General features: G+C 45.5%; 3 protein-coding genes across 7 annotated transcripts in view; all 3 read right to left on the bottom strand.

The window, feature by feature from the left end:
• The window catches only part of KDM3B (lysine demethylase 3B), a 60,139-nt gene extending 49,625 nt beyond the window's left edge, over positions 1 to 10,514 (bottom strand). For both annotated transcript variants that reach the window (XM_059917188.1, XM_059917189.1), the window contains exon 1: positions 10,302 to 10,514. In XM_059917188.1, the coding sequence (XP_059773171.1) occupies positions 10,302 to 10,493 (192 nt within the window). In that variant the 5' untranslated portion in view covers positions 10,494 to 10,514. The remainder of the gene's footprint in view (positions 1 to 10,301) is intronic.
• Positions 10,515 to 13,545: 3,031 nt separating this feature from the next.
• On the bottom strand, positions 13,546 to 23,343 carry FAM53C (family with sequence similarity 53 member C). The gene is made up of 5 exons (XM_059917182.1): positions 23,246 to 23,343; positions 19,762 to 19,991; positions 19,313 to 19,370; positions 17,354 to 18,138; positions 13,546 to 16,517 (listed from the first exon to the last, which is right to left on the bottom strand). Exons 2-5 carry the CDS (start codon positions 19,837 to 19,839, stop codon positions 16,260 to 16,262), a joined length of 1,179 nt encoding a protein of 392 aa, XP_059773165.1. The 5' UTR covers positions 19,840 to 19,991; positions 23,246 to 23,343; the 3' UTR covers positions 13,546 to 16,259.
• A 978-nt stretch (positions 23,344 to 24,321) lies between these two features.
• On the bottom strand, positions 24,322 to 27,877 carry LOC132362529 (oocyte-specific histone RNA stem-loop-binding protein 2-like). 4 transcript variants are annotated; one of them, XM_059917184.1, is made up of 6 exons: positions 27,665 to 27,877; positions 26,737 to 26,832; positions 26,526 to 26,630; positions 25,755 to 25,898; positions 25,502 to 25,610; positions 24,322 to 24,652 (listed from the first exon to the last, which is right to left on the bottom strand). In XM_059917184.1, exons 1-6 carry the CDS (start codon positions 27,706 to 27,708, stop codon positions 24,521 to 24,523), a joined length of 630 nt encoding a protein of 209 aa, XP_059773167.1. In that variant the 5' UTR covers positions 27,709 to 27,877; the 3' UTR covers positions 24,322 to 24,520. The 4 variants fall into 4 exon arrangements, with proteins under 4 accessions (XP_059773167.1, XP_059773169.1, XP_059773168.1 ...); XM_059917186.1 differs by having other exon boundaries at positions 25,848 to 25,898; XM_059917185.1 differs by having other exon boundaries at positions 26,737 to 26,817.
• Between the last annotated feature and the right edge of the window lie 63 nt (positions 27,878 to 27,940).

The raw sequence follows: 27,940 nt of genomic DNA, 5'->3' as shown, positions 1-27,940 counted from the left end.
TAACTGGAAAAAGATGTATTCAAACTTACATTTAAGTGCAGACTCAGGCACCAGGAAAGGTAGTAATGGACAGAGCTTGGGGATTATGTTCCGGGAGGCTTGGATTTCAGTCTTAGCCCCACCCTCTACTAATCACAAAACTTGAGCAAATCACTCTCCCCTCCTCAAGTCTTGGTTTCCTCCCTTGTGATAAGACACACCTGTCTTACTTACCCTCAGACTGGTTGTGAAGATTAAATAAAGTAATGGATTCAAAAGCACTTTGGTCAACTGCAAAGCACTACTTGGGCAATAACATGCCATAAGATAAACAGAAATAAAATAAAGTATAGGGGGTGTTCAGAGGCAGGAGAGATCACTTCAGGTGTGCAAAGGGACTGATACAGGCTGAGGTTAAAAAAAAAAAAAGTCCCAGTCAAATTCTAGGATGGCCAGGAGCTATAGCACACTGGGGAAGGAGTGGGAAATGAGACTAAAAAGACTAAGAGTCGATGTGGAAGACCCCGAATACTGGGATAAAATTTGGGTTCATCCAGCTGCCAATGGGAGATGTGTTTATGTGTGTGTGGGTGTGTATATGTGCAATTGCCATTAAAAGGTTTCTGATCGAGGTCAAAATTGAACAAAACAGTTGGTTTTAGGACAACTCAGCTACTCAGTGGATGTAGATGGTTTAGAGTTGGGGGTGGGATGGGGAACAGGGGGTGTTCTTACATGATCTAGAGTGGGAGCAGTGAGACTAGGAAGGAAGTTACTAGTGCTCGTGAGAATCGATGAGTCCTATCATCAAGCATGATGACTGGCTGGATATAAGAAGAAGGGAAAATTCAAAAATGACCTGGATTTTTCACCTGAGACTAGGAGAACAGTGGTCCCATTACTGTTCAGTGGTGCCATAACTGATGTCTGGAGGAGGCAATGGCTGAAGGACAGAGAAGACCTTGCAAGCCATGAAAAGGAGCAGAGACTGTTGAAGCCCCAGGCGGAGTCTGACCCTGAGTGACACAGTACTCTACTGGGCATCACTTAGAAAACCGGAGGTTGAGGCTCCATGGTGCCTGACAGCTAGGTGCCATGCTATAGTTCTAATCCGCCAACCACTTTAAAAATCAACATACGAGTCACAAAATTCTAAGTCATCCCAACACACAAATATAGGAACACACTAAAAGAAATCACTGTACTAAAGCTGTAACGATTTTAATTCTTCATAGATAAGAACTTGAACATTTAAAAAGTTAATATTCAGGAATCCTATCATCACACATCTGAAAACACCATGGAAAAGCTGAAATATTTGAAAGTAATATTTCACCTAATTTAAGGGCAATTATTTCCTAACCTGCCTGGGCAAAGGAATAAAGTGTTGAACTTGACAACCACAGTGCTATATGTTCTAGGATCAAGCAACAGCTCTAAGCTAATAATACGAATATGTTTTGAGAGCAATATGGAATGTGGATATATGTAAACATGTTCTACCAGCATTAAGGCTTGTTTCTGGCCCTAGCACCGTGCTTCACTTCCTAGCTAGAGATGGAAGGAGTTAGAACATATAAGGTGAAGAATCATTTCAGGTCAAAGCATACAGAACATGAACTCTTAAAATGGTAGTGGCCAGGTCACAGGACAGAAAGAAGGGATATAAACTAACAAAAATCAATGGTGGTTGTTGGACTGAGTTAGAGACGGCCAAGGCAGGTTGATAATCTGGACAGAACAGAACTAAAACACTTTGAGTTGATTTTTTTTAAGTCTGTTAAAAATTTCTACTATTAGAGTAAAAGCAGCAAATAGTACTATACATTGTACAGCTAGAACCCAAGGACTAGATGTGTAAAATATTTCCTTAGTTAAGAAGAGTTAGTGGTAAAACTCCTGCTTTCATTTCAAAATCTCTTTCATGGTCTACATGTGATGTACATTCATTTGAGTGACATTAAAACGAAATAAAATTTTTTAAAAAATCAAATAAGTTAACCTAAGTTTGAAAAAAATCAAATGATAGTAATCTGAGTAATATAGACCTTCATGTTTATCACGTAATCATGTAATAATCAGTTTGGATTCTGGTTCTCCCTAAGGCCATTCTTACTACAATTAATAAAATTATTCATTTATTCACTCACTCAACAAAAATAGACAGAACTCCTCAAAAATATAGGTGTGTGCGCGCATGTACAGCACTTGCCAGGGCTAAGAGTATCAAGGTGAATAAGGAAGCACTCGGCAGGAGGGAATCAAACCCTAGATGAGCCAACAGAAAGGTACAGAAATTATTACAGAGTTATGTAATAAGGGCAATAATAAAGACTGAACATGCTAGAGAAGGCGTCTGCCATGGTAAACTAGAAAGGTTTCACAGAAGAGGTAGTAGTATACAAGCTGTATCTCAAAGGACAAACTATATTCTTCTGGCAGAGAAGGGAGAGAAAGACTTTCCAGCAGGTGCAAAGGCAGAGAAACTAAGAGCAGATTGAGTGTTCTAGAGAAGGATTAGGATAGGGGAGGTAATAGTATTTTAGCCTTATCAGTAAATGTTCCTTTTATTTTGTTTTTAAACATATTATTTATATAATAACTTTTTTTTTTTTTAAAGGAAAGAATTAACTTTGGGATCAGGTTGGAAGGGAACTCATAGAGGCAAGAAACTGGAGGCAGGGAGACCAATTATAAAGTGATAAAAACCCAGGTAAAAGATGTAAAAGGCCTAAACCAATAAGACTGTGTAAATGAAAAACATATTTGAGAAATTAGAGATAAAAATAACAGGATATGGTGATGATTGTGAGAGGGTAAGGAAAATGGAAGACTAACTTCCAAGATTCCCAAATTTTCTTTTCCAGTTTTTCTAACTACATTCCAAACAAAATATGAACTCTGTTACAAATGATATTACAAAACTGGGATATCTTGACAGCCACAGTGGGGAATGATGCATGTCTAGAACACTGCTGTTTTCAAGCAAAAAATAATTTTCTCTCTATGGTTCCTTTGATCAAGAGAGAGATTTCTAACAATTACTCCCATTTTTTCCCCTACTTTCTAACAACCTCAATAAATAAAATGTTAAGTACTTGAGTACCACAGGAATAACCTGAATAAAAACTCAAGCATATAGATATATATGCTCTTAGGGGTAGAGGAATCACAAAGATCTGGATTTGCATCCCAACATCCCTTATCTGTGTAACTGGGAGCAGGTTACTTTAGCCTCTTTGAGCCTTACTTCCTTTGCCTATTAATACGGACAGTAAGTACCTCAAAGAATTACGGCAGGATTAAACGAAACAACGTAAAATGCCTAGCAGATCTTGGGCTCCTGATAAACATGCATTCCGTATGCAAACTCATACGACTGGTCAGAATATAAACTGGTATGACTTAAAAGAAAAAAAAAATTGTCATATATCAAGAATCTTAAATATGTGCATATTCTGTGTTTCCATAATACCACTCCTGGCAATAATCCTAGGAAATGACCCTGAAAACAGAAAGGGCTTTATTCACAAAAATGGTCATCAATGAATTATTAAAAAAGCCTAAAATCTGAAACAATTTCAATATCCAATGAAAGAAGAACAGTTAAATAAATTATCCAGGTTAAATAAATTACAAGATTTTCTTAGAATTTATTGCTTCCCTTTCAGGTACGAAAGCACCTGAAGCACATGTTATCTGTGGAAAATACAGAAAAGCACAAAGAAAATTAAAATCACCTATAATACAAAAGTTTTTGGTAATACAGGAAAATAATTGTCACATAAGTGAAAAGCAAAACTCAAAACTGAAAATACAGGGCTTCCCTGGTGGCGCAGTGGTTGAGAATCTGCCTGCCAATGAGGGGGACATGGGTTCGAGCCCTGGTCTGGGAGGATCCCACATGCCGCGGAGCAACTAAGCCCGTGAGCCACAACTACTGAGCTTGCGTGTCTGGAGCCTGTGCTCCGCAACAAGAGAGGCTGCGATAACGAGAGGCCCGCGCATCGCGATGAGGAGTGGCCCCCACTTGCCCCAACTAGAGAAAGACCTCGCACAGAAACGAAGACCCAACACAGCCATAAATAAATAAATAAATAAATAAACAAATAAATAAACCCAAAGTTAAAAAAAAACAAAACAAAACTGAAAATACAGTATGAATTCAACTTTTAGCAATTCTACAAAAAGATTAGAATATGTATCAAAACATAGCAGTTTTTTAATGGGTTATGACACTATAGGGGCTATTTTTTTTTACTTATATTTTTATTAAAATAATTTCTACATTTTGTATACTAGGCGCGTATTACTTGAGACTCAGAAAAACAAAACATCTAATGCTTCTAATCCAGCAACTCAGATGTAAATCACAAAAACCAATGGACAATGTACTTTGGATGGGGGTCCCAAATATAAATCCAAACATGTAAAGAAAAAAATTAGTAGTGAGTCAATATCAGTAAAAATATATAAAAGAAAAAATCTTAAAGATCAAGTATAAATACCTTATAACAGGGGGCCACAGAGTAGAAAATCCATAATAAATCAGAAGTGAAAGTTAACCTAATACTGGCTTCTAAATATGCTATTTCTTAAGATAAGGTGGTCAGAGAAGGATTGTAAAATAATAGTAAAAAATGCATGTGTTCCCTGTTCTTGATGAACTTAGAATCTAGTAGGGGAGATAAACTATATACCTTATTATGTATCTATATCAAGAAAAACTGTGATAAATATTCCAAAAGAGGTATCCACAAAGTGATAAAGGAGCAAAGCAAAAAACACTCTGGGGATTTAGAAAGGCTTTATAGAGGTGAAATAACCTAGAATGGACAGGCTTTCTTTTCTCTTTATAGGATTTCAATGGATGACAAAATCAAAAGCAAAGGGTAAAGGGGGAATAAAACAATGGAAGCCAGAAAGTACTAGGAAAGCAGAGGATCACCGAATCAGGACTGCTTGCTGTAAATATTCTTTTGGCAACACCCTACTTTCCTTGTCTGATTCTGTGCATGACAAGGATCTGTCTTATCTGTAATTTGGTCTCTTGAGGAGACCAGGAGGGGGTTCTGTGCAGATCTCTGGATAGGTTTATCTCCCACTGTAGATTAATAACCTTACATGTGGATTTACAAATCAGTCTCCAGAGTTTGGTTAGTGGGAATCAGTCCCCTAGAGCCTGATTACCTGTGAAGTCACACAAAAAACCCCCAGAACTCCTGCCTTTGTAAAACTGAGAGAGATAGCTGTATGAGTCACTACTAAACAATCAGGCAGGTTTTACCCAACTACAGAACAAGGGTAAAAGATACTTTGGCAGTAGGGATAGTGGGGTGAGGAGGGCTTAAAAACCACCAACCTGTCAAAGGCAGCGGAAAACTGAGAAGCAGCAACAGGTGTTGTGTCCCCCAGGCCTTGTGGAAGCAAAGCCTACAGGAACCCATTCCAGCTGTTGTTGAGAAAATCACTAACAGAAAACACCATGTTACTTACAGGAGCAACTAAGCCCGTGTGCCACAACTACTGAGCCAGCGCTCTAGAGCCCGCGAGCCACAACTACTGAGCCCGTGTGCAGCAACTACTGAAGCCCTCGCGCCTAGAGCCTGTGCTCCCCAACAAGAGATGCCATCGCAACGAGAAGCAGAGTGCAGGTGAAAAGTGTGAGTAGAGGGCCTCACACTTAAACGTTATATATTCTTTTGTACAATCTCATTTTTATTTCAAGTTCTCTAATCCGCACACTGATCCACAAAACATATTCTATTGACTTTAATAAACAGCATATGATACTATAATATTATTCAGATTTTTATTTAATTTTGGAATTATAAGCAAGAAAAGGACACTTAAGGATAATCATTAAAAGCCATAATTTCCTGTTTCAATTAGGGCTTAAATTCTGTGTTTGAACACAGGTTGAGAATAAATTATATTGGACTGTACACTGGAAACCTGACTATAATTATTACATTATATAGAAACAAAGTAGAGAGGTATTTTAAAGTCCACCTAATCTGAAACAAAGAGAGAACATTGGAGGAGGAGGTTAAAAAAAAAAAAAAAAGGCGGGTAGTCTTCCACTCCTCTTGGAAGACTCCCAGATGGAAGAAACACGGTACTAGCCCAGACGCTGCCACAATTATTACATTATCTCAAATCAAAGAAAAGGAGTATTTTAGAGACCACCTTTCCCCCAGATGAAGATAAAAGATTAAGGGATTAAAAAAATTAAGGCAGATATGCTTTTACTCCTGTTGCAAGTTCTGGACAGCTGAGATAGGTAAGATACACATTCAAAACAAATCAGTGCTACTAAAAGCATCATTTAATTCTATCATACAGAAAGAAAAGGATGGTTTATTTAATAAAATTGGTGCTGCCCCAATTGGTTACTACCCCGTAGGAAAAGTTAGATTGTCCATCACACATGCCACTTACAAAAATATTCCAGATGGACCAAAGATCTAAAGGTAAAAATAAATGAAACATTAGAAAGAAAAGCTGAAAAATATTTATATAGGCTCAAGGTGGCAGGGGGAGGTCCTCTTCCCAAGCAATTAAACCCTTCTTAGAAGCCATTTAGAAAGGTCTAAGAGATCTGATGATACATTTTATTTTTCTGTGCAGCAAAGCAACCCAGAAATAGTTAAAAGACAAATGAGAGAAAATACACACTTGACAGGTAAAGGGGTTAATGTGCCAAACATGCACAGAACTTGTACAGAATAAGAAAACTTCTTGTACAGAATAAGAAAACTTCCATTTTTTCAAATACGCAAAAGGTTGGCATAAATAACTCATAAAAAATGTAAGAGGCCAATAAACATAGAAAAAGATCAGTAGTCATGAAATGCTAGATACTATTTTTCACCCATCAGATTGCCAAAAACAACAAAGACCAATGACACCAGTGATGGCAAGGATGAAGGGAAACAAGCATTGCCTGAATGCTGGTGGGAGTATGAAAAGCTAAAATCTCATAGGAAAATAACCTGGCATTAACTAATAAAATAAAAAAATATACATGTACTCCTTAACCCAACAATCCTGGATAGCTAAACTACAGAAATAAAACCATGATTACACAAAGATATATGTACAAGTATATTAACTGCAGCATTGTTTGTAAGCGCCCCAAATTTTAAAATACCTTGAATGCCCATCATAAAGGGTACGTCCATTCTATGGAATATAATGTAGTTATCTAAAAGGATGAGTAAGAGCTACAGGTACTGATGCCCATGGTCTAATGTTAAATGGAAAAAAGAAAAGCAGGCTACAGATATTGTGCAGTATGATACCATTTGCTGAAAAAAAAAAAAAAGCAACCTTTTGTATAGAAATAAATGTTTTCATATTTTTTGTACCAGTATTGAGAAAGGCGCACAAGGCTTCTTTGATAAGTGGAAGCTGGTAAAGGATGGAGATTGTTGGCTTTCCCGTGTTTATGCTTGGCTGTTTGACATTCTGCAAAATGCAAGTTTTGCTTTTATAACAAAAAAAGAAAAATCCACTATTTTTGGTTTGTGTGTTTATTTACCATACGTATATATGTGAAGGTCCCAAGGTCTCTGCCACTTACATGGACCAATAATGAACCAGAAGCACAAGGAGGACACAGAGTTAGAAAAGAAGTTAGAGGTAAAGGCATAAAAATCCATTAAACTAATTTTGCAACTAGACTTTTTTTTTTTCCCACATAACAGGCCTATTTTGAAATACAAATAAAGCTACTATTCCATGAGGGGGAAAAAAGCTGTTTATCTACTTAATCTAAAAATCTCAGTAGTTATTTGTCAGCATAGCTTTGGTGAGGAAGATGCCCACCTAACAAATCCTTTTCAACAAAACTCTTGATCAACAAGATCCTGACTTATGGCTTTGGAACTGTTTTCCAAAAAAAAAAAAGGGTTCATTAATGGATCAGGACTACATTTTGAAAGATTTCTGGATCAAAAAGTATTTAGAAAGAGGATATTAATGGAGCTTAAAATTGCAAAGTGTTTTCAATCACTTCAAAAACTCATTCATTCAACCCTCAATTACTCATCCTTAACAGGGGGCGCCCTGCCATGCATTACTCAAAACTAAGCATGCCTGAAAACATCTTAAACATAACTGAATGAAAATCTGCCCAATCACAGGCCAGCTGCTTGCAAACTCCACCCTTGAGTACAGGAAGAACACTTTTGATTGGAAGACAGTTGTGTTTACTACGGGTGTGTGGTGCAAACTGGAAAGGCCCACATGCCTAGGGTCCAAAGGAAATCTCTTTAATGAAAAAGGAAAACAAACGGCCAGTTCTGATCCTTTATTAATTATTGTCATTAACAGAACCTCATCATCACAACAGCAATTCTTGAGCAATTTTGCAAGATGGTAAAAAATTTTAAACGCTCTGAGTTTTGTTGTGGCTGTTTTCTTAAATATGTCCCTTGATTATACACACAAGACAAGTGTAAGAGTATTCTTAAAACCAAAACTGCCTTTGTTTTTATATGCATAAAGCTCTATGCAAGACCTCAACACAGTTGTAATATACACTTTGCTTTAATTTTCAAGAATCACTGCAACTTTTTACTTGGTTTGAGAAACCAATTCCAAGGGCAGTGGTAGAACTACTCAGTATTTAGCTTAGTAGGTGTCCAGCATCTCAGTGAGCTTCAAAAACCTCTGCCCTTAGGGAGCCCAGCAAACAACAAAGTGAATGGGTAGCCATTTCAGGTGCAGAGCTCATTAGCAATTCATCTGATGGAGGAAACAACTAGAACATAAAACTTTGACTGAAACGCTAGGACAGACTAAGCCTTTGGTCAAAATATGCATATAATGGTGGATCTTAAGTTTTGCATTTAAGGGGGTAAATTACTGGATCTGAGAGGGACACCGCTCTCCTGTCCAAGCCTAAAAAGCAATCTTCTAAAGAAAGCGTAAAGGAATTTAAATCCAAATCCTCCTTGTTAATCATCGTCCTCACCCCACTATATTCCTGTTATCTCTACAAATTCGCCCCACTGAAGCCTAATAAATGTCCAAGCAGCCTTTTTCTTATAGAGCATGGAGAAAGATCAAAGTGAACGAACTCAAGTAGCAGAAGCCTAAGCCAGCCACAAGCAAAACAACCCATAAAGCTTGCGTATCAGGAAAACAAAAAGCCTAACACCACTGATCAATAGGTAGAAAAACGAGTATCAGAAACCTGCAATATTAATATCAAATCTTACGAGTTCCCGTTTACAGCGAATAAAATATCTGCAGAAGCAAGTTCATCAAGAAAATTTTCCTTCTGCCTGAACATCTATAACAATCCAAAAGAATCCCCCTATTTTTCACAGCCTTATCTCAACAGAGAAGCTAGGGCCGTTATCAGAATGAGGAACTAAAGAGGTTTGCCAAAGCTCAAAGGCAGTATTTTGCCGCCACCTTAACAAAAATAACACATCATGATCCCGAATGCTAGTTAAGTTCTATTACTGAACAACTTTAATCACAAAATACACCAAGACAAGTATTCAAAAGCGGCCGAGCCCCAACACAAAGTTTCAAAACAAAACCTCTCCCAAGGTTTGGGGGAGTAGCCCAGCTACGAGCAAAAAAGCACCACCCAACAGCCCCATTCGGCTGCCAAGACAGATCTCAAACTTATCAAAAACAGCTACAACGGCAGCTCCTGTCACCCAAAAGCGCAGAGAGAGGAGCCTGAAGAGAATCCTGAGAGCTGGCCTTTCTGGAGACCGCCAGGCCGAGCTCGGCTCAGACAAGGAGGAAGTAACTGCCAGCTAAAACAGCCCCGAGCAGCTCCAACTGCAGCCTCTCTGTTTCCTACAAGTGCCCACATTCCCGCCCCACTCGGGGCTCCAGGAAGAAGGGAACAGGGCGCAGGTCTCCCGGGAGAGGCTGGGGACTATAGGTCCGCGTCTTCAAGGAAGCAACGGCAGCACCGGCCGAACTCTGAGGGGCCCGGGAGCCCAGGGTGCGAGAGACTGCTCCGAAGGCGTGTTTGGCGGGGGGGGGGGGGGGGGAGGGGGGGCGGAAAACACTGAGAAAGGGGTCGCTCAGGAGGCGGGGCCTGCCGGGCGGAGGCAGTAGCTCCTAGTGCCCCGGCCGCCCCCCGGGGTAAACCGGGGCGCGAACCCCGACGCGGAAGCCATGCTGGCCAGAGCTCGGGGTGCTGAGATGCCGGCGGGGGGCGCTGAGGAAGTCTGGGGGCGCGGAACTGGGTCACCCCCATCCCACCGCCCCCTCACAAAGGCCCCCGGGGAAGCCGCCCGCAGGCCGTGCAACCCCGGCCTCGAGTGCCCGCCTCGGCCGCCACTCACCGCTAAGTCCTGGGGCACCGCCCCGCTCATGGCCCGCACCGTGCCGGCCCGCCAGGCCCGAGTGCGCAGCGCAGGCCCCGGATCTCCGCCCGCCGCCGCCGCCGCGGGGACCGAGGCCGAGGACGAGGCCGCGGTGTCCGCGAACAGAAGCAGCAGCCGCTTGCCCACCGGGGAGGCCGCCGCGTCCGCCATCGCCAGGGCCGGCCAGACCCGCGCTCCCGCCCGCCGCCTCCCACCACCTCCGCCGCCGAGCTCCCGATCCGCCCGCAAGGCCTCCCTCCGCACCACCCGCGGCCGCGGCTCCCCCCCCCTACCCCAACAGCCACCACCAACCACCGGCGCCGCGCAGCGCCCCCCGTGGCCGGGAGCGGAGCCGCAACCCGGGCCCCGCACAGCGCCCCCCGCGCTCCGGAGCGGGACGGCAGCTCCGGGCCCCTCGCAGCGCTCCGCCCCAACCTCCCCGGGGCCTGCAGTGCCCCCTGCGGCAGGGAGGGGAATTGCAGTTTCGGCCGGGGTGGGGAAGTGGGCGGGTCCTTCAGTCCCCCGTGGCACCATCCTGGTGCCATATTTCCTTCAGGGGGCCCCTTTATCTGAGAAGGCTTTGGCTTACCCTCCTCGGACACCAAAGACTTTTACTGGGCTGGGGGCCTGAGGGGCAAATTACCTAGAGAGTTGATATTTTGAGCTAAAAAGTTAGTGCCCCAATACCCCATTGATTTCCGAACCTGAAAATAGGCATTACCCCTCCTGTCATTATCTTTTAGGAAACTTTCTTCCCATTGGTCCAAGGGACACAATTATCTTTCTTCTCACTGGTCCATAACATGGTTCCCATTCTATATTACCAATACTTCATAGGTTCCTTTCCAATTGACCAATGTGTTACACACCCATTGTATGTAATAATGCCACCCTTTACATTGGCTGAAGGCCAGCATGCTTCCAACATCTCAGTATTTTGACATAACCCCATGGAGCTTCTTCCCCTTCCAAATCAGCCAACGTTATTAAGTCCAGGTGTTTCTCAATTCAACTTTCAGGGGAATTGGAAAGAGACCAGAAGTATATACATCTTACCATGGAAGTAGTGGGGCTGGGGACAAAGAAAACCTCACCACTCCTATCTGAATTCACAGGCATGGAAGATTGATACTCCTGTTAGAAAAGGGGCTGTAGAGAAGGGGAGATACAGAGATCTTTTTGCCTAGATTTTTATTCACACTGGGCAATGAGAAACCTAAGTCATTAATGTTGGTCATTTAGAGACTAGCACAAGTTCCATGGCCTTATGGATGCAGAGTATATGTGGAAACAGATATAAACCAGAAAAAGGTCCAGTATTAATGCATGATTACTACCGTAAAAGTCCCCATTTTTTTCAGTGATCTGACCTACAGACAGTTAAGAGCAGTAGAGTTCTTTCAAGACTTATGTGCCTACCCAGAAATTTGTCCATAGCCTTCTTTACCCTTGACCTACTTGTCTTCTAGCAAAAGTTGGGGGCAATAGGGAGGTACCAATTATTGACTTCAGTCAAAGTACAACATCCAGGGAAGTCACTCTAGAACTAACCCTGTGGAGCACCAAGGAAACATTTCCTTGGACTTTTTTTCTCTCTATTCATTATAACTTCCATTTCCCATAGCCAACCTGAGGACTGACTCAATGTTTTTCTGCGCCAAGAGACACCTCTTAAAGCACACGGCCCAAAAATTGTAGTTGGTAGGAGGGAAACAGGGGTGAATCCATACATGATCTAGCTGCCTTGCAGCTTTTCCATTAAAATTCACTGCTGGGATTTTCTCCCATATGGAGCTCTAATTACTGTCCCACTGTCCAAAGCTGGCTTCTCACAGCACTGACACAGAAACGTGCCTAAGCCCAGGGATGGGAAGGCAAAGGTAAAAAAATTAATTCAACAAATATGGCAGATACTTTTCATATGCCAGTAACTTTTCAAAGTGTTGGGACACAACACTGAATAAAACAAAACCTTTGCCCTCATGAAGTTTATATGCTTTCCTATACTTCAGGAATGGAAAATAAAATCACACTTGCCTTCACAGAAAATAAACAGTAGAAAAACCCAACAAAAAAACTGAACAGAAAGGAAAAAATGGAGAGGGAAGTAATTTTAGATGTTCAGGCTTTACTCCTGCTCTAACAGTAGGCGAAACAAAACAGCAGTCCTGAAGAAAGAACGAACCTATAATTCTGAGATTCTTTAACCACATGCTGTTGCCCTACCCCCTCAAAGCCCTTCTTCCTTTGTTTCCAGGGCAGGTGACAACTCCCACTCTTTTTAGAGTGCTTTTTTCATCCCCTCAAAGTTCCTGCTCCAGGTAATCAAGCCAATCCTGTCCCCTTGCACACTTCATTGGTATTCATTGATGAGTGCCACCAATTTGAAGCAGGAAACTGGGTTGGAGGCTAAGCAACTTGACTCTTCTTGCTGCCTGGCAAGTCAGCACCACAACTGGTAAAGAAAGGCTATGCCTTAGGGACAAGAGGCTCCTGCCTGGCTCTCTAAGCAACTATATTTCACCCACACACATTGGAAGAATGCTAACGTAGGGAGAAGAAAGGGTGGAATAGAAATGTCTAAAGAGAGAGAGAGAGAGCCATACAGCTTCTTTCAGCAAATGAACATTCCACATTGAAGCACTAGGGAAAATACCACCTTCTAGAGCAAAAGAGAAGCTCTGCTGCTAGGATAATTTTCCAAAATCAGTATTTTCAGGATGGAGAAATTGCCTAGGTCTTTGGAATCTGAATTCTGATGACTTTATCTCCATCTCTCCAGGACAGAACATGTGAAAACTCTGAAAAGACATTCCTGGTCAAGGCTCCTATCGTGCCTTCTCCCCACTTCCCAAAGCCTACAAACCAATCTAGACAAGTTTCTAACTGCACCATCAAGCATTTCTCAGGGAGCAAGAATGTATTAATACTTGACTTCACCCTGCTGGAAGTGAGTGACAGGAGGGAAGAGGAGATGGGTATAAGTACCAGGGAAACAAGAGATCAAATCAGACTGCCAGAAAGAACCAAGGCCTTAACAGAAGCTGGGCATAGGATGTAACTACTGTGGCCGCAAAGGGCCCAGCGACCAAATACTGCCCTCGAGGGGCAAAGGCCCAGCCATGTCATAGAAGAAGGGGCTGGAACAGTTAGGCGGCCTTCTCCCCGCTTCCTCCTTGCCTTTCTTTGTGAAGAGAGGAAGAAGACACTGTAGTACACAAGGTTGCTTGGGAAAATGGATTATTCTAATAAAACTTTATTTTTTCAAACACAGCCACAGAGGCAGGACCTCATGTTTAACGTACACAGACTTATGGATTTTTTTAAAATATAAAACAAAGTTTACGAAAAAATTTTTTTCCACTTTTTGTATTTGTAATCCCATTAGCACAGGGACTTTGGCAGCAGGTGGGAGTGAAGGGCAGCTGGAGCTGCCACTGGGCAGTCACCGGGCACAGGAGGAGAGCACCAGCCTGGGAGTGGCTTCACTCACACACGCAGGAATACTCACCTACTGGTCAGCCACACCACACACACAACACAGATGCAGATGTCTACCCAGGGTCAACCACAGCCCAGCAAAGGTGTGCTCCACTCTGGGTAAGCCCAATATGTGAAAATCCAAAGAGTCAAAACAGCTAAAGTAGAGGGAGTTTGCTTGCTTTACAAAAGAAGCAATCACAGGCTGCTTTTAAATGGTCAGCAGTCCAAATGCATTGGAAAACAGCATTTGGTTTACACAGAACTGTTGGAACAGATCTACTGTGTAAAGCAGAATAAACCACTTCTCGAAAAGGCTTGTCGCAGGGCCACAGGTACTTAGATTGGGAAGCAAGATGATAGCTCCAGCTAGTTTAACTTTCCAGATCTTAAAATAATGGAATTCAAATATGGCATCTACAGACCTTCTCCCCTAAGGATGGTGCCCTAGAGCTTTGGGGAACTCAGGGTGGAGGCAGAACTATTGCCCTCACTTCTTCAGCTTTGGGCCTGCAGAGACCCCACTTGCATTACCAGTGGCCTATTGTAAGCTGGCACAGCCCATCTGTAGCAGAGAGCCCAGGGATGAGGATGCCCCAGGAGGAAAAGAAGCTGGCACCAGGGAAATTATGGCCTAAAGAGGAAGAGCCAGGGGAGGGATGAAACCAAGGATGGGCAACTCCTGGGCTCATGGTTTCCTTGGATTCTCCAGAAAGCCTCTCTCTCAAGCCCCTACAGACCTAGTAGCTCACTGGTAACATGTGGTAACTAGCAGGAGAAGTGAAGGAGCCCTGGAAGGGTAGAACCTCTGAGGGCTGGAGGCTGAAAAAGAAACAGCCACCTCCTCTGGAGTGGAGGTGAGGAGGTTAGGGCCTCACTGATGCTCCTATCCAACATGTGGCAGACCCAGAAAATGACAGGTTCAATTCCATGAGGAAGAAAACACACAGACTTCGGTCTTCTTCCCTAACATGAGCAACTGGTTCCTTCAAAACCCGGGAAAAATGCCCTTCTTCCAATAAACAGGAAGGGCAGGTCCAATTTGGTCCTGCAGGGTCTAAGCAAAGCTGGACAAAGCCTCACAAGCTATTGTAGCAGCAGCTTCAGTAGGCATCTCCACTGGAGCCAGCCCTACAGGGCTTCTGCAGTCCTTAAACCCACCACCGTGGCCACTGAGACCCATTGCCCAGGCTCAAGTTGTGGGTGTGAAACAAAAAAAGAAATTCAATCCAACAACAAACTCCCAGCTGCTTCTCACAGTCTTTGCTTTACACATCCTCAGCCAATCCCTCGGTGAGCCTCAACCTCCCTGAGGTCTCTAAGGGCCAATTAGAGACAAATATACATTTCCTAGCAGGAGTGGAAGACAAGCAAACTAGTATATGCTGACATCCCCTTCCTCTTTCTCAAGCAGGTCAGAAAAGAGGCTGGGCCTGGATCTTATAACAACAGGTTTCTCTAAAGTTAGTGCTGGGGTGCTTGCTGGGGACTGAACACTACTTCTGCTGCAGGTCAGCCTCAATATAGGGCCTTCCTTCCTTGTTCTTGACCCTCGAAGGGCAGAGAGTAAGGGGGAAAAGGTCCCATCAGTAGGGAGGGAAAAGAAAGAGATGGAGCCCTTCAGCCCTGCCTCAGTTGCCCACATATGCCTGCATCTACTTAGAGAGTGAGAGAGGCAGGTTGTATACAGCCTAAGCAATCTGATGAGAAAAAAGGCCAGCTCAGAATCAGTGTGAAGAGCCCTCTCCAGCCAATACTAGATCTATCTAGGGGAGCTGTGGGCCTGAGGGAAAGACCATTAGCTGAGGTCATAGCACTTAAAAGACCCTGCTGTACCCCAAAACAGAAACCTCTGCAGAGCCATTGGTGCTAATGGATTACGAGCCTGGTTCCAGAGCTCCTTAGAACCTTGACTCCTTGAACAAGCCTGCTGTCCCGTAAAAACCCAAGATCCATGGTGCTCTGCTGTTAAGGAGCAACTGCCTTCCTTCCCTAAGGCTACCCAAACACACCTTTCCTCGAGCACTCTCATGCACGCACACACTCTCACACAATTTCTCGGAGGAGACTGAATGAACCCCCCCACCCTGGCCAAATTCTAAGACACAAGTGCCCTTTGAAGCAAAGGGGCTAGTGAAATTCCCCGAGCTGGGGTCAGGAGACCCCTTCCTTCCCTGCCCATTGCTTTCTCGGTGGCAGGGATACTCACACTCAGGGCCGCCATGGTAAGGGCCTGCTCTGGGGCTGTCCCTCCCGCCACCAGCTCCGTTTATCTTGTCCCGGCCAGTCTCTCGGCATGGTCGAGCTTCCTGGAGTGAGAAGATTTCCGGCTGCCCTGAGTCGGAGCCCTCCACTCACCCCCATTCCCAGGCTGGGCCCCCGGCCTTGGGACCTCGACACTTGTTAGTAGCCGTAAGAGAGTCAGTCTGTGTGGCCCCAGGAAGTAGCCTCTCAGTTTTAGTTCTCCTCAATCAGATTCAAGTCCAGGTCCCCAAAGTCCTGCTGGCACAATGTCCGCTTGCTCAGCGCCTGCCGGCCCCACCGCACGGACCCCTCCTCCTCCTCTTCGCTTTCACTCAGCACCTGGGAGGAATCCCCAATGGGGCTGCAGGAAGCAGAGAGGTGTGAGGGGCTACAGGCCATGAACCATGGTGGAGAGATACTGCTGCCTTCCCGGGCTGTTTCTTGGAGACAGAGACCTCCTGAGTATGGTTTCTGTCAAACAAACAAACAAAATTAAGGCAAAGAAAGATGCTAATTTCCCAGAGAACCCTGGCCCAAGTTGGATTTCAAAGTACCCCTCTTAGTTATCCTTGAAGGCAGGAGTCCTATCTGTTAGGGTGAGATCGTGAACCCCCTGATAAAATTTTGAAAATTTAGTGTATGTGCATATTTCTTTGAGGAAAGTGTCCATAGTTTCTATCAGATTCAAGATTAGAAGCATGTTTATAAACTTCATGTGGACAGGAATACTGTCTGATTGTCTCACTCCTGTATTGCCAGTGCCTAGTCAGAGCCTGGTACATAGTAGGTATCCAACAATGTTTGCTGACTGGTTGAATGAATGACTCTACAACTGCACTCACACTGGGAAGTCAAAAAACATTTGCTGAGCAGATGAATGATGCAGCAGCCTGTTTTGCTTAAGCCCTTACAGACCCACATGAAGCAGTAAAGGGCAAGTGACAAAACCAGCCTTGCATGAGGAGGGGTGGGGCACTGATGATGGGGCTTTTGTGGCTCATGCATTCTCAGAGAGGAGGGAAAGTGCCTCTAGCAGGACAATCTGGGATCTCTGTTGGAAGGTTTAACATGGGTCTCACCCCAAGTTTCTCTGGAACCCCCAGGACTGAGAAATTTCACAGGACATGGGACTTTCAATGGTAAAACCAGAATAATCCTGGGCAGATCGGGATGGTAGATCACTCTTAGCAGAAGCTCAGACAGAAAGGAGCTCCAAGGGAGGCCCTGCCAGGAGGGCCTGGAGCTAGAGGACAACTCACAGGTGAAAATGGAACAGTCCCCCTACTCCCTAGTCCTACTGGTCCCACCTGATTCATCTTGTCAAAGTCCAAGGAAGGCCGCAGCCGCCGAGGGTCCTCCTCGTGGCGCCGCTTGACCCCAGCTTTGCGGGCATCAAGATCACAAGGCTGTGAGCGGCTTCGGGGAAGATTGCGCAGGCCTCGAGGTCGCCAGGGCAGCTCTGGGGAGGATGCGGGGGAGCTCCGGGCAGAGGGCAAGAAGCGGCTTGCCTGTGGGCCCAGGCTGGGTGACAGGGAGAAGCGACGCTGGGGCGGGCAAGGTGACAAGGACTCGGCATCACTCTCCCAGGAGCCACTTTGTGGGGAGGTGGCAGAGGGACGAGAAGAATCTTGGGCCAGGGCCAGGCTGAAGAAAGGGGGGCTGTAGGGTCTGTGGGGTGGGGCACATTGAGAAGAGGCACTGGGAGCTTGGAGGAACCTGAGGCTGGAGACCCGCTTCGGGGGGCTCTGGTGAGGCACCTGCGGCCCACCCCCTCCACCACTGCCCCGGTGCTTGATGGGAGTCCACAGCTTGGAGGGGGCGGGCCGCCACACCGGCTGCCAGCGAGACAGGTCCACGGGCACTGAGAGTGAGCGGCAGTGCCTCTTAGATGGAGGGGCAGGGGGCACAGGAAGCTTTTCTGGGTCTGGGGGCTCAGGGCTTAGGACTTGGGAGAGGGGCTGCTCCTGTGGGGAATTTCCTGGGCTGGGTGGTCTGAGGTGCAGGCTCAAGCCTGAGGGGTGGTAGCTGAGATTGAGGCTGTCCTGGAACTCAGCACAGGAACAGTGGGGCAGGCCCCTCCAGGAAGCACCTTCTGGAAGGCATTCATAATAAAAATAATATTAATGATAGCTAATATATTTTTAAGAGCTTACTATGTGCCATACAATGTGATGAGCACTTTATGTGAGGTTTCCTGAAAACTTCATGAGTTAGGTACTATTACTACCCCCATTTCACAGATGAGAGAAGTCCAGTAACTTGCCAAAAGTCATGTAGGAATCAAATGACCAAAGCAGGGTTCAAAACCAGATTTGTCTGATGCTAAAGCTGCCTTTTAACCAGCATACTATATTGCCTCCAGCACGAGGAACCACCTGAAACTTAACATATAGTCTCACATACTGCCTGCTGCTCCCCCTCAAAGGTGGAACGAGTCAAAAGAAGCAAACGTGTGTGTGCCATGCTCATCCCTCACTCTACTCCACCGAGCTCTACTTTGCTCCCGCACCCCCCAGCCCGGAGTTGTGAAAAGTAGGCCTATGCTCTCTGTCCTTAGCCTTTCCCTTTCCTATGTGTCAAAGCACCAAGACAGGAGGTAGGTGATCAAGCAGGTAAGATATCATTTGTATTTCTAGGGAGGGCAAGTAGGGTGGGGAAGGCCTTTGACAATGGAACCCATGCTTGGGAAAAACCCTAAGACTGCTCGTGTTCCTTTGGGTCTGGCCACCCACAAGGAACATACTTATAGGGAAAGATCTTCTAGCCATATTATGGTTAGTTTAAAAAAAAACAAAAACTGCCAAATATACAGAATGCAACCTTTTGTGTTAAAAGCATGGGAATAAAAAATTTACATTTATATTTGCTTCTATCTGTATAAAGAAACTATGGTTGGATAGACAAGAAACTAATAACAGTAGTTACTTTTAGGGAGGTGATGGGAGCTGGGTGCATAGGAGAGAGGAGAGGAAGGGGGACTTTTTTCAGTATAACGTTTTTGCTGTTTAAAAATTTTGGAAATGTGAATGTATTGCCTACACAAAAAATTAGACTATAAAAGTTCCTACAAGACTAGAATAAGAGCAAACTAAACAGGTAACTTCCATGCTGGTGCAGTAAAATGGAGACAAGCGCCAATCTCAGAAGGTGATCCTGGCAAGAAAATTGTGGAGGCAGGCTAGCTAGTCCTGGTTACTGCAAACCAATGAAAGAAATGCGTGGATAGAGGCATGGGCATACACACAAATATACACATCATGTCTTACCAGACACAAGCTGGAAAGGATTCCCACAGTTGGAGATGTCTACATGATCAGGCAAAGGCTAAGAGACAGAGAATATCCATCATGATTCAGGATCAGGACAGAGTTCCAGGAAGCCCTCTTCAGTTCACCCCTGCAATTCATGGGCTATAGGGATGTTAGGAACTCCTAAGTGTTCTCTTCTTCTTGTCCTCCCAAAGTTAGTAAGTAAAATAATCCACATCTTCCAGTATCTCAAACCCTTTTCCACCCAAATTTTGGTGTCCCTTTTCTAACAGTGAAAAAAATCCCTGCCCCCTTCCTTTTGGGCTGGGTTTTGAGCCTTTAGTGGGCTCTTCCAGTACAAGTACCATGATTCACACAGCACAGGACAAGGGTGAAGTAGTAACAACAAACAGCCTCCGAAAAAAGGGGGAGGGGGTCGTAGAGAAGCAGGAAGACTGGTCTTTTACCAGGCTGATGCTGAAGCGAGTGCATTTCAGCTCATCCAGAGTCTGCTTCTGTAGCTGCTCAGTGATCAGGGTTATCATGATTCTCCCCGGAATTTGACTTGCACACTTTGGAGCAAATGATGGATGTCTTCCCTGTTGTTCTTCCAGACCTCACTCGTGAGCCGTCTTCTGCCACTGCAGCACCATTCTAGCACCATTGGGACTTCCCTCTCCAGTCATGCCTGCTGAGTCTGCCAATTACAGAGGGACCAGCCCCAAGTGATATGAGAGGTGTACCTAGTCCAGAGATGGAAAATGCACGGCACACATACCACAGCGTCCCTATGTCAGGCCTCTGGCAGACATCATTCACTGATCACAGCTCTTTCCTGCTAAGCCTAAACATAGCCTCAGAAACATTCTCAACCTGGCACTCCGGATAACCAGTAAAATGAAATGGAGTTGGCAAGCAAGTTGAAACCTATTTGCCACTCCTAACCTGGTTCATGCTCTGCTCTGCCTACCCAGAATACTAGCACCACTTAGAAAAGAGCTCAAATGAGAGAGATGCCCAAATTGTTATTTCCATCCTGATTAGTCCAGTATTTTCTTTATCTTCTAGTCATAAGCAAAGAGAGGTACCCTTTTCCTAAACTACAGAAAGAGTAATAGGGAACAGAGCGGTACAGTGGTTGTAGGAATGACTTTCTGCTTCAAACCAATCAGAATAAACAAGGTATTATGTTCTCCTTTAGCCTGAATAGCTGATATTATATTATTGTTCTCCAACAGATACTGTACATATTCTCTTATAAGAGGATAAGGAAATGCTACCGGGGTAATTCCATTTACATTTCAACTCTATAGAGTTTAACAACAACAACTCTGACTTCATTTGACTAAGTTTTTAGCCTGATTTGACTCAAAGACCATGAATACAATTAATCAAGACTCTTTCTCATGGTCAATTATAGTAGAAGCAAACTAATTCTATCAGAGGACAGGCTTCAAGCCCACAAAACTGCCTGAGGGGCCTCGCTCAAGGGAGGAGGGGAAGTTAACCTAACATTTCCATACTGTTCTGCCTATTCCCAGAAATGACCAGCAGGCAGACAGCACACCAGACAGTGGAAGTAGCACTTGCTAGCAGAGAGAACAAACTATCAAGAAATCAAATCTGGATCCGATTTGGTGTGATGGTCTTGGCAAATCATCAAACTTTTCTTTGCCTCAGTTTACGCTTACGAAAAATGGGCAGAATAATCTTAATATGTCACTGGGGGCTTCCCTGGTGGCGCAGTGGTTAAGAATCTACCTGCAGGGGACACGGGTTCGAGCCCTGGTCCGGGAAGATCCCACATGCCGCGGAGCAACTAAGCCCGTGCACCACAACTACTGAGCCTGCGCTCTAGAGCCCATGAGCCACAACTACTGAAGCCCGCGCACCTAGAGCCAGGGCTCCGCAACAAGAGAAGCCACCGCAATGAGAAGCCTGCGCACCGCAACGAAGAGTAGCCCTCACTCGCCGCAACTAGAGAAAAGCCCGTGCGCAGCAACAAAGACCCAACACAGCCAAAAATAAATAATAAATAAATAAATTTATTAAAAAAAATATGTCACTGGGACAATATAACACAAATATCAAAATGTAAAAAGTATACCACATGACCTGTACAAATCAGGAGTTCACAAACACAGCCATTTCTCACCCCTCCCATTTGTTGCTCTACAAAGCCTCAGAATGCCACAAGTGATAATATTAGGATGAAGAAGGCAATTGCGTTGATCTATTTGGCTGGATATCAACCTCCCTCACCTGCATACCAAGAGAAGCCCAAAAGGCTTGACCTTAAGGGCAGATAACTTTCTACCTTGGCAAAAAAAAAAAAAAAAAAAAAAAGAGGGAATCCTCTCTACCCAATTCCCACCTCAGAGGGAGGCAGACCACAAGGAAAAGCAAAGAAATACACCTCGGCGTACTTGGAGTTTAGGGAAAAACGCTGTAGAAGTCAATCATCACTATAGTTAAATAACATTTTCATGCATAATCATCATTACCACCTTGAACAAAGTTCCAGCTTCCTGAGTGCTCCCTTCAGCTGCTTCTCCTGTTCTTGTGGGAGAAGCTAAAGCTTATATCACTTCTGCTCTTGGTTTCTTAACTCTGCCCTCAAAGATCAACCAGAGAGGGAACTTAACTGCAGGCTTTTACCCTCAGAGACCCCAGGCCTCAGGCTGACCAGCCATGAGGAGCAGGGAGTGAAGCAAACTCTTTCAAGCTTTTCATGAGGCATCTGGCCAAACAGCAAACTTCCAGCCCTCTCTGGGATCAAGTGAAGAGAGTGATTTTGTGTTTTTCTGCATTTTAATTGTTGGGATGTGACCACACACGGCGGTAATTGGAACAATGCAGCTACCACCACGCAACTGATACTCTCAGTCTGAGTTTCCTAAAACAGGCCAGGCTGAGAGGGGGAACAGAACGGAAGCCATAAGGAATCAAACCAGGACACAAAAGAAGGCAAAACCAGCTCCGCGAGGGGCCTCCTCTTTCTCAAGCAGGCAGAGGAAAAAGTATAAGAAGCCCTCTCTTGCTGCCTTCCTTCCCCTTCCATTTTGTGTATCTGAGGGGCAGAGAGCCCAACGTTCACTAAGCAAGTTAAAACTTCTCAGCTTAACAACTGGCACGGGGGCTCAGCCCTACACAGAGCAGCAGGCCGCTAGGCCCTCCCCCAAACCCCACCAGGCCCAACTCTCAATCCAGGCTTTCTCTCCACCATCAGCACGACCCCCCCGCAAATAAAGGCTGGACCCCCACCCCACTGGGTGGCAGTAACCCCTGACATTACGGTTTCAGGGATGCTGAGGTTGTGCTGAAACCTCGATAACCTAGGATCAAGTCAGGCCAAGGGAGAGGAGAGTCACAAACCCCTGGGGACCTTCCCCCCAGGTCCCAGTCCCACAGCTCTGGGGGAGACTGAAGGAAAACATGAGGGAGGCATGGAGGTACATGAACAGGTATGTGGGGACCTAACTCCTCTTCCTCCATATGGCACTGAGGGGATAGGGGTGACAAGTGGGGAGCACCCCTCCCCCCACCCCAATGAAGAAGCAAAAGGCTAGCCCTCCCCCCCCCTCCAATCTTCAACCTCTCCCTTGGTTGCCCTGCCTGTCCCCGCGGGGTGGGGCATGGGGCGTCCGCTGGCCCCTGGGGGGCGGGGGGCGCCGGGGCACGCTTGGGGGGGGCTGTCGCTCGTCTCTTCTCAATCAGCTTCCATCACCTGGCCGCGGGAAGCGAACTCAGGACGCAGGGTATGGAGAGGGTCTGGGACTTAGCGCTCCGCCACCCCCTCCCCCACCAGGTCCCGTGCTCTCCCCGCGGAGGCGGCTAGCGAGGCCGTGCCTCGAGGGTGGACGGGCTGGGGGAGGGGAAAGAGGGAAGGAGGGAGGGACGGTCTAGGTGCCCGCCCCGAGGCCCCAGCGCCACCTGCCCTCCGCCACCTACCGCCGCTCCTCCAGCTCCCAGGGCCGCGGCCGGAGCAGCTCTGAGCGCTCGGTTCGCCCCACGGTGCCCTTAAAAGGCGCCGGCCCGAACCAACGGGCCACTGAGGAGAGTGGAGAGATCGCTCCGGTTCGCAGAACGCCCCTGAACCGTCCGCGGAGGCTCGAGGCCCGCGTCGTTTCTCTCGCAAAGTCTTTCTTGGAGAGCGCAGTCGGGAAGACGCCCGGCTCTTTGATTTAGCGATGAGGGTGGTTTCCTCCCTAGCGAGTCACCCCCTGCAAAATATTGCAGAAGGTGGACTGGCCCAGTTGGAGGCAAATCTCAAAACCCCCGGGGGAGGCCGTGTCCGTCGAAGGTAAACAAAGCGATCGCCCCTGCCCTCTGTTACTACATCGGCCCCTGTACAGCCCCCAACTCGGTTCCGGTGCGTAACAGAATTAGCCAGGGTTCCTCTCACCTGCTCTCTTATCCTCTAAGGCCGCCACTCTGAAGAAATCCCCCTTCCCCCAGCAGAGGACCCGTCCGCGGCGTGAAGGTTTCTGGGAAGTGTAGTCCAAGGGCCGATTAGGGCCTGCTCTGAGTCCCGGGAGCCCCTCTTCCAGCTGCCGGATGGGCTCGAACGTTATAAACCCAGGATTTACAAAGGTTGCGGGGCCGTTCCCACTTGGTTCTGTAATTAGCCGTCACCCAAAACACCGTAAATTTGACGAGGGCCCAGGGCGGTTCACTCCTTCTCCTCCCTCTACGCCCCCCCACCCCAGCAGGATGAGGTAATGGGATTGTGATTATGACATCATAGGCGGTTCAGTTGCTTGCGTGGGGGAGGGGGGAGTTCGGTGGTTACAGCTGGACCACTTTCCTTAAGACAGAAAGGGAGGGAGGAAACAAGCAGCTGGGGAAAAGATGTTGATGGTGCTATACTTCCTCTTCAGGAAGAGGAAACCACCTTTTATTAAATCTCCACCACTACCACCACCTCCCACCTCAGCCAAAGTTTAAGTCCTTTTTGAAGAGACTGAATGTAGCAGTTAGCAGGTGAAGAGGTTGTGGAACAGCTAGGTGGTTTCTGGCTCTTATGTAAATTTGAGTCTCAGCCAGCAAAGAAGGTTTAGAGAGAGGGTAAAATATGGGAAAAGGAGAGGTTTTAAACAATGCCTTCGTGTTATCTCTCTGTAGGACAGAGTTTTAGATCTTTTTTAATCGATTGTTAAGTAGAAGTAGTGCAAGTAATCTTCACTATTACATTCAGCAACGAGTCCCCTGAAAGACATGTTTTCCCTAAATATTTTGTGTCCCACTCAAGTCTGGGACAGTTAAGTAATTGTGATCAGCTAGAAGGTAGAGCCAGTGGTGGGGATCTTCCTCACAGAGCCAGGGAAGGGAGGAGGCAGGAGCCACCAAACTTGCAAACTGGAAAAGAAGAGTAGAGGGAAAGTGAGGTAGTATCAAGAAAATGGCGGGGGATGGGAGATACACTGCACATTTGTTTGCCCTGCACATTTCCCCTTGGCAAAAGAAGGGACAGGGGCCATGAAGTGTAGGAGACATGGTTTCCAATAATTGCTGCTATGGAGCACTTATGTGCCAGGCACCGTGCTGCATACTTTAAACATGTATTCTCATTTTTGTTTACAATCATCAAATGAGACAAAATCTCCTTATTTGATGGATTAAACAGCAGGAGAGGTTAAGTGACTGCCCGTGTGGTGGACAAAAGCAGTATTAAAAAGCAATCTGACTCACAACATTGTTAACCAACTGTACTCCAATATAAAATAAAAAGTTAAAAAAAAAAGCAGTCTGAGGCTCTAAAGCCCTTGGTCTTCACCACTTGGTGATCCCCCTTTTTATTTAATAACAAAATACCATGCTTACTAAAGTTAAGTGATTGAGAATAAGAAGTTAAGTTAGCATTGGCGCATTTGGAAAACACTGAAAGAAACTGAGACACTTAAAACAACCAAACCCTGCAACTCAGGTTTCATGTCTCCTTTCAAAGGAAGATGACACCCATTTCATCACATATAAAACAGCGCCCCCAGTGCAGCCCAACCTGTCCCGCATTACTAACTATAACTAGATTTCCTTATGCCACTTTTGGTTCAAGGTTTTTTACTCACGTCCTGCAATTTTTTCCTTCTGTCCCATTTTCCTTCTTTTGTTCTTGGGCTACTACCTTGAACCCCATCATAATGGTGACCTCCTGGGCCAGATCCCATCTCTGACCCTGCTCCAGTGGGTTTTAGCAGAGGATACTACCTGGGCTCCCTTCTGTTCTCCATCCAGATTCTCTGAGGGTTCCAGGGTCTGGAGCCAGTCATCCAAAGGGGAGGAATCCATTGGCTCTAAGAGATTGTCCATTCCCCACCTAGGAAGGCAGCAGAGTCAGAGGAACGTGCGGCTCATTCAGACTCTCCCTTTCAGCCAGTGAAAGCTAAACCTCTGCAAAGTGGGGAGAGGTAGGGCTTAGGCCACCACTCAGGGAAGGAACAAGGAATAGTAGTGCACACACCCCTCAGCCTGCAGAGGCTGGCTGGGGGGGTCCCAGGAATGTAGGGCTCTTCTCCACTGCCTGATCTGGGCATCCCAGGAGCGACGGCTGTACCTCCTGTTCTTGTTTGGTGTTTGAGGGTGAAGTCCTGGCTGTCGCTGTGCCCTGGCAACAACATACATGTCAGACCAAGGTCAAGGTGAAGGGGCACAGCTCACTGCTTATCATGATGAATTAGGAGACTCATTAGGGATTCTCTGATAATGAAGTAAGATCAATGCCCGCAATCCAAAGAAAATCTTTAAATTAGATTAAACATCAAACTTCCCAATTCCCTAATATTCTTTCTTCTGGGAAGGGTAAATTAGATATTCCAACTCCCTCAGAAGTCAAGATAGATATAAAAGAAAATATTTGACATCTCTTTAAAATACATTCTACCTTTTCATACATTAATTTGTATGTATGCGTGTAAGCTTACATGTAATTAGTCAAGTATGTTGTAATTAGCCAAGTCAGATGGAGGCATGAGGTGAAAATGGATGGAAGAAAAAAAAATTTCATTAGCAAACATGGATAGAGCTTTAAAAAGTCTTATGGCCCATGTATAACTTGTTCCATTTGAAAAAACACTTGGAAACTTATCTGGGGGGCTAGACTGCAGGATAATTTATTTTAGTAATGCTACAACTTTGTGGGAGCATTCAGATTCTAGTATCTTTCCATCATCTGACAGTGAACAAAAGCCACGTGGTTGACACTCTTGTTGTGACTACCCACAACTGCACTCACTTGGGGACCTGCTGCAGAAAGCACTGGTAACCAGGTGTGCACTTGCCATAATCTATCTGCTTTTGCCGCCGCTGTAGGACAATTGCATCTGTCTCTACCTCCCACCTGTGAGGAAGTAGACAGTGGTCCCATGAAGTGTGATGATGGTCATCAAAGCAGAAACCAACTCTTCCCACATTCCCTTAATCCCCAGCCTGATTGTCAAACTCACCTGGCATGGCAGGGCTCTGTACTGACTCCCACACTCACCATCTCTATCCTAGAGGATAAAGACTCTTCACGCACCTCCTTTCTGGGGAAGCAGATTCTACAGATGAAAAGGGTATTAGGATAAAACCCAGCTACTCTCAGCCACTACCACTACCAAGATCCTGACACCAGATAAAGGTTGTATTTCTCACTTACTGTCTCTCAAAGATAAAGGCTGCATTTCTAATTCATTTCTTAAAGTGTGGTCTGCAAGCCATCTGCCTGGGTAGCACCTGGGGGCCTTGATAATTCCTGGGCCCTACTCTAGACCTACTGAATTATCACTTTGGGAACATGTATTTTAAAGAGCTTCCAAGGTTATTTTAAACATTTTAATGGAAAATTTCAAATATATAAAGCGAATAGCATAATCCCCTGCAACTCAAAGTATGGTCCCAGTACCAGCTGCATTAGCATCAGCTGGGAGCTTGTTAGACGTTCAGAATCTTGGGTTCTTACCCAGATCTACTGAATCAGAATATGTATTTTAACAAGATCCGCAGGTGATTAGTATGCAGATAAAACTTTGAGAGCACTGATATCATGTACCCCCCTAGCTACCCATCACCCAATACTCACGGCCAATCTTGTTTCACCTATACTCACCACCACTCCCACAGGATTATTTAAAAGCAAATCCCCAACATTAAGAATAAATTCTTAGTATCACCTAGTCAATGTTCAAATTTCCATAAACAAACAAAGTTTGGGATCCTTTGGACTGTGATAAGGATTACGCCAAGAGATGATTCAACTCTCCTACTTTCCTTGAAAAGGAATTTCCTTTACCGCATATAACCTAGCGTCTCAGATGCTGCGCGCTTAAAAGGAACACCGACTCAGGAAAGCTCTTGGAAGGGGCCAGTGCTACTCATCATAAATACACGCACCTGTCTCGCCGCAACATCTGCCACACGGGCGGCAAATGTTCCATCTACAGGGGAAGGCTAGCAAAACTAAGAGGAAAGGTCCACGTAACGATACGAGAAAGAAGCAAGGGAAAAAAACAAAAACAAAAAACGTTTAAAGCACCCTCCCACCTAAATTAATTTCTCCAGGTATTATCCTAGGGAGTGGTGGACGCTAGCAAGGTGCAGTTTAAATGTCTCGGGGTTGGAGGGGCTGAAGGAAAGAGCTCACAAAGGGTGTGGTGATAGGCCAGAGGG

Source organism: Balaenoptera ricei, chromosome 3 (assembly GCF_028023285.1).
Source record: "Balaenoptera ricei isolate mBalRic1 chromosome 3, mBalRic1.hap2, whole genome shotgun sequence".
Classification (NCBI taxonomy): domain Eukaryota; kingdom Metazoa; phylum Chordata; class Mammalia; order Artiodactyla; family Balaenopteridae; genus Balaenoptera; species Balaenoptera ricei.
The sequence above is the reverse complement of the archived record's forward strand: the minus strand, read 5'-3'. Positions and strand labels throughout refer to the sequence as shown.

Bases quoted from the DNA above. Each gene is read 5' to 3' on its own strand.
- LOC132362529 (XM_059917184.1), bottom strand. From the start codon at position 27,708: ATGGAACATTTGCCGCCCGTGTGGCAGATGTTGCGGCGAGACAG. The intron at 26,833-27,664 runs GTGCGTGTATTT...TTTCATCTGTAG, and splicing joins CAGATGTTGCGGCGAGACAG to AATCTGCTTCCCCAGAAAGG. The intron at 24,653-25,501 runs GTAGTATCCTCT...CTTCTTTTCCAG, and splicing joins GAGAACAGAAGGGAGCCCAG to TTTGCAAGTTTGGTGGCTCC.
- FAM53C (XM_059917182.1), bottom strand. From the start codon at position 19,839: ATGATAACCCTGATCACTGAGCAGCTACAGAAGCAGACTCTGGATGAG. The intron at 19,371-19,761 runs GTAAAAGACCAG...TCTGTCTCTTAG, and splicing joins CTCGCTTCAGCATCAGCCTG to CCTTTGCCTGATCATGTAGA. The intron at 18,139-19,312 runs GTAAGACATGAT...AATGCCTTCCAG, and splicing joins TCCTTTCCAGCTTGTGTCTG to AAGGTGCTTCCTGGAGGGGC.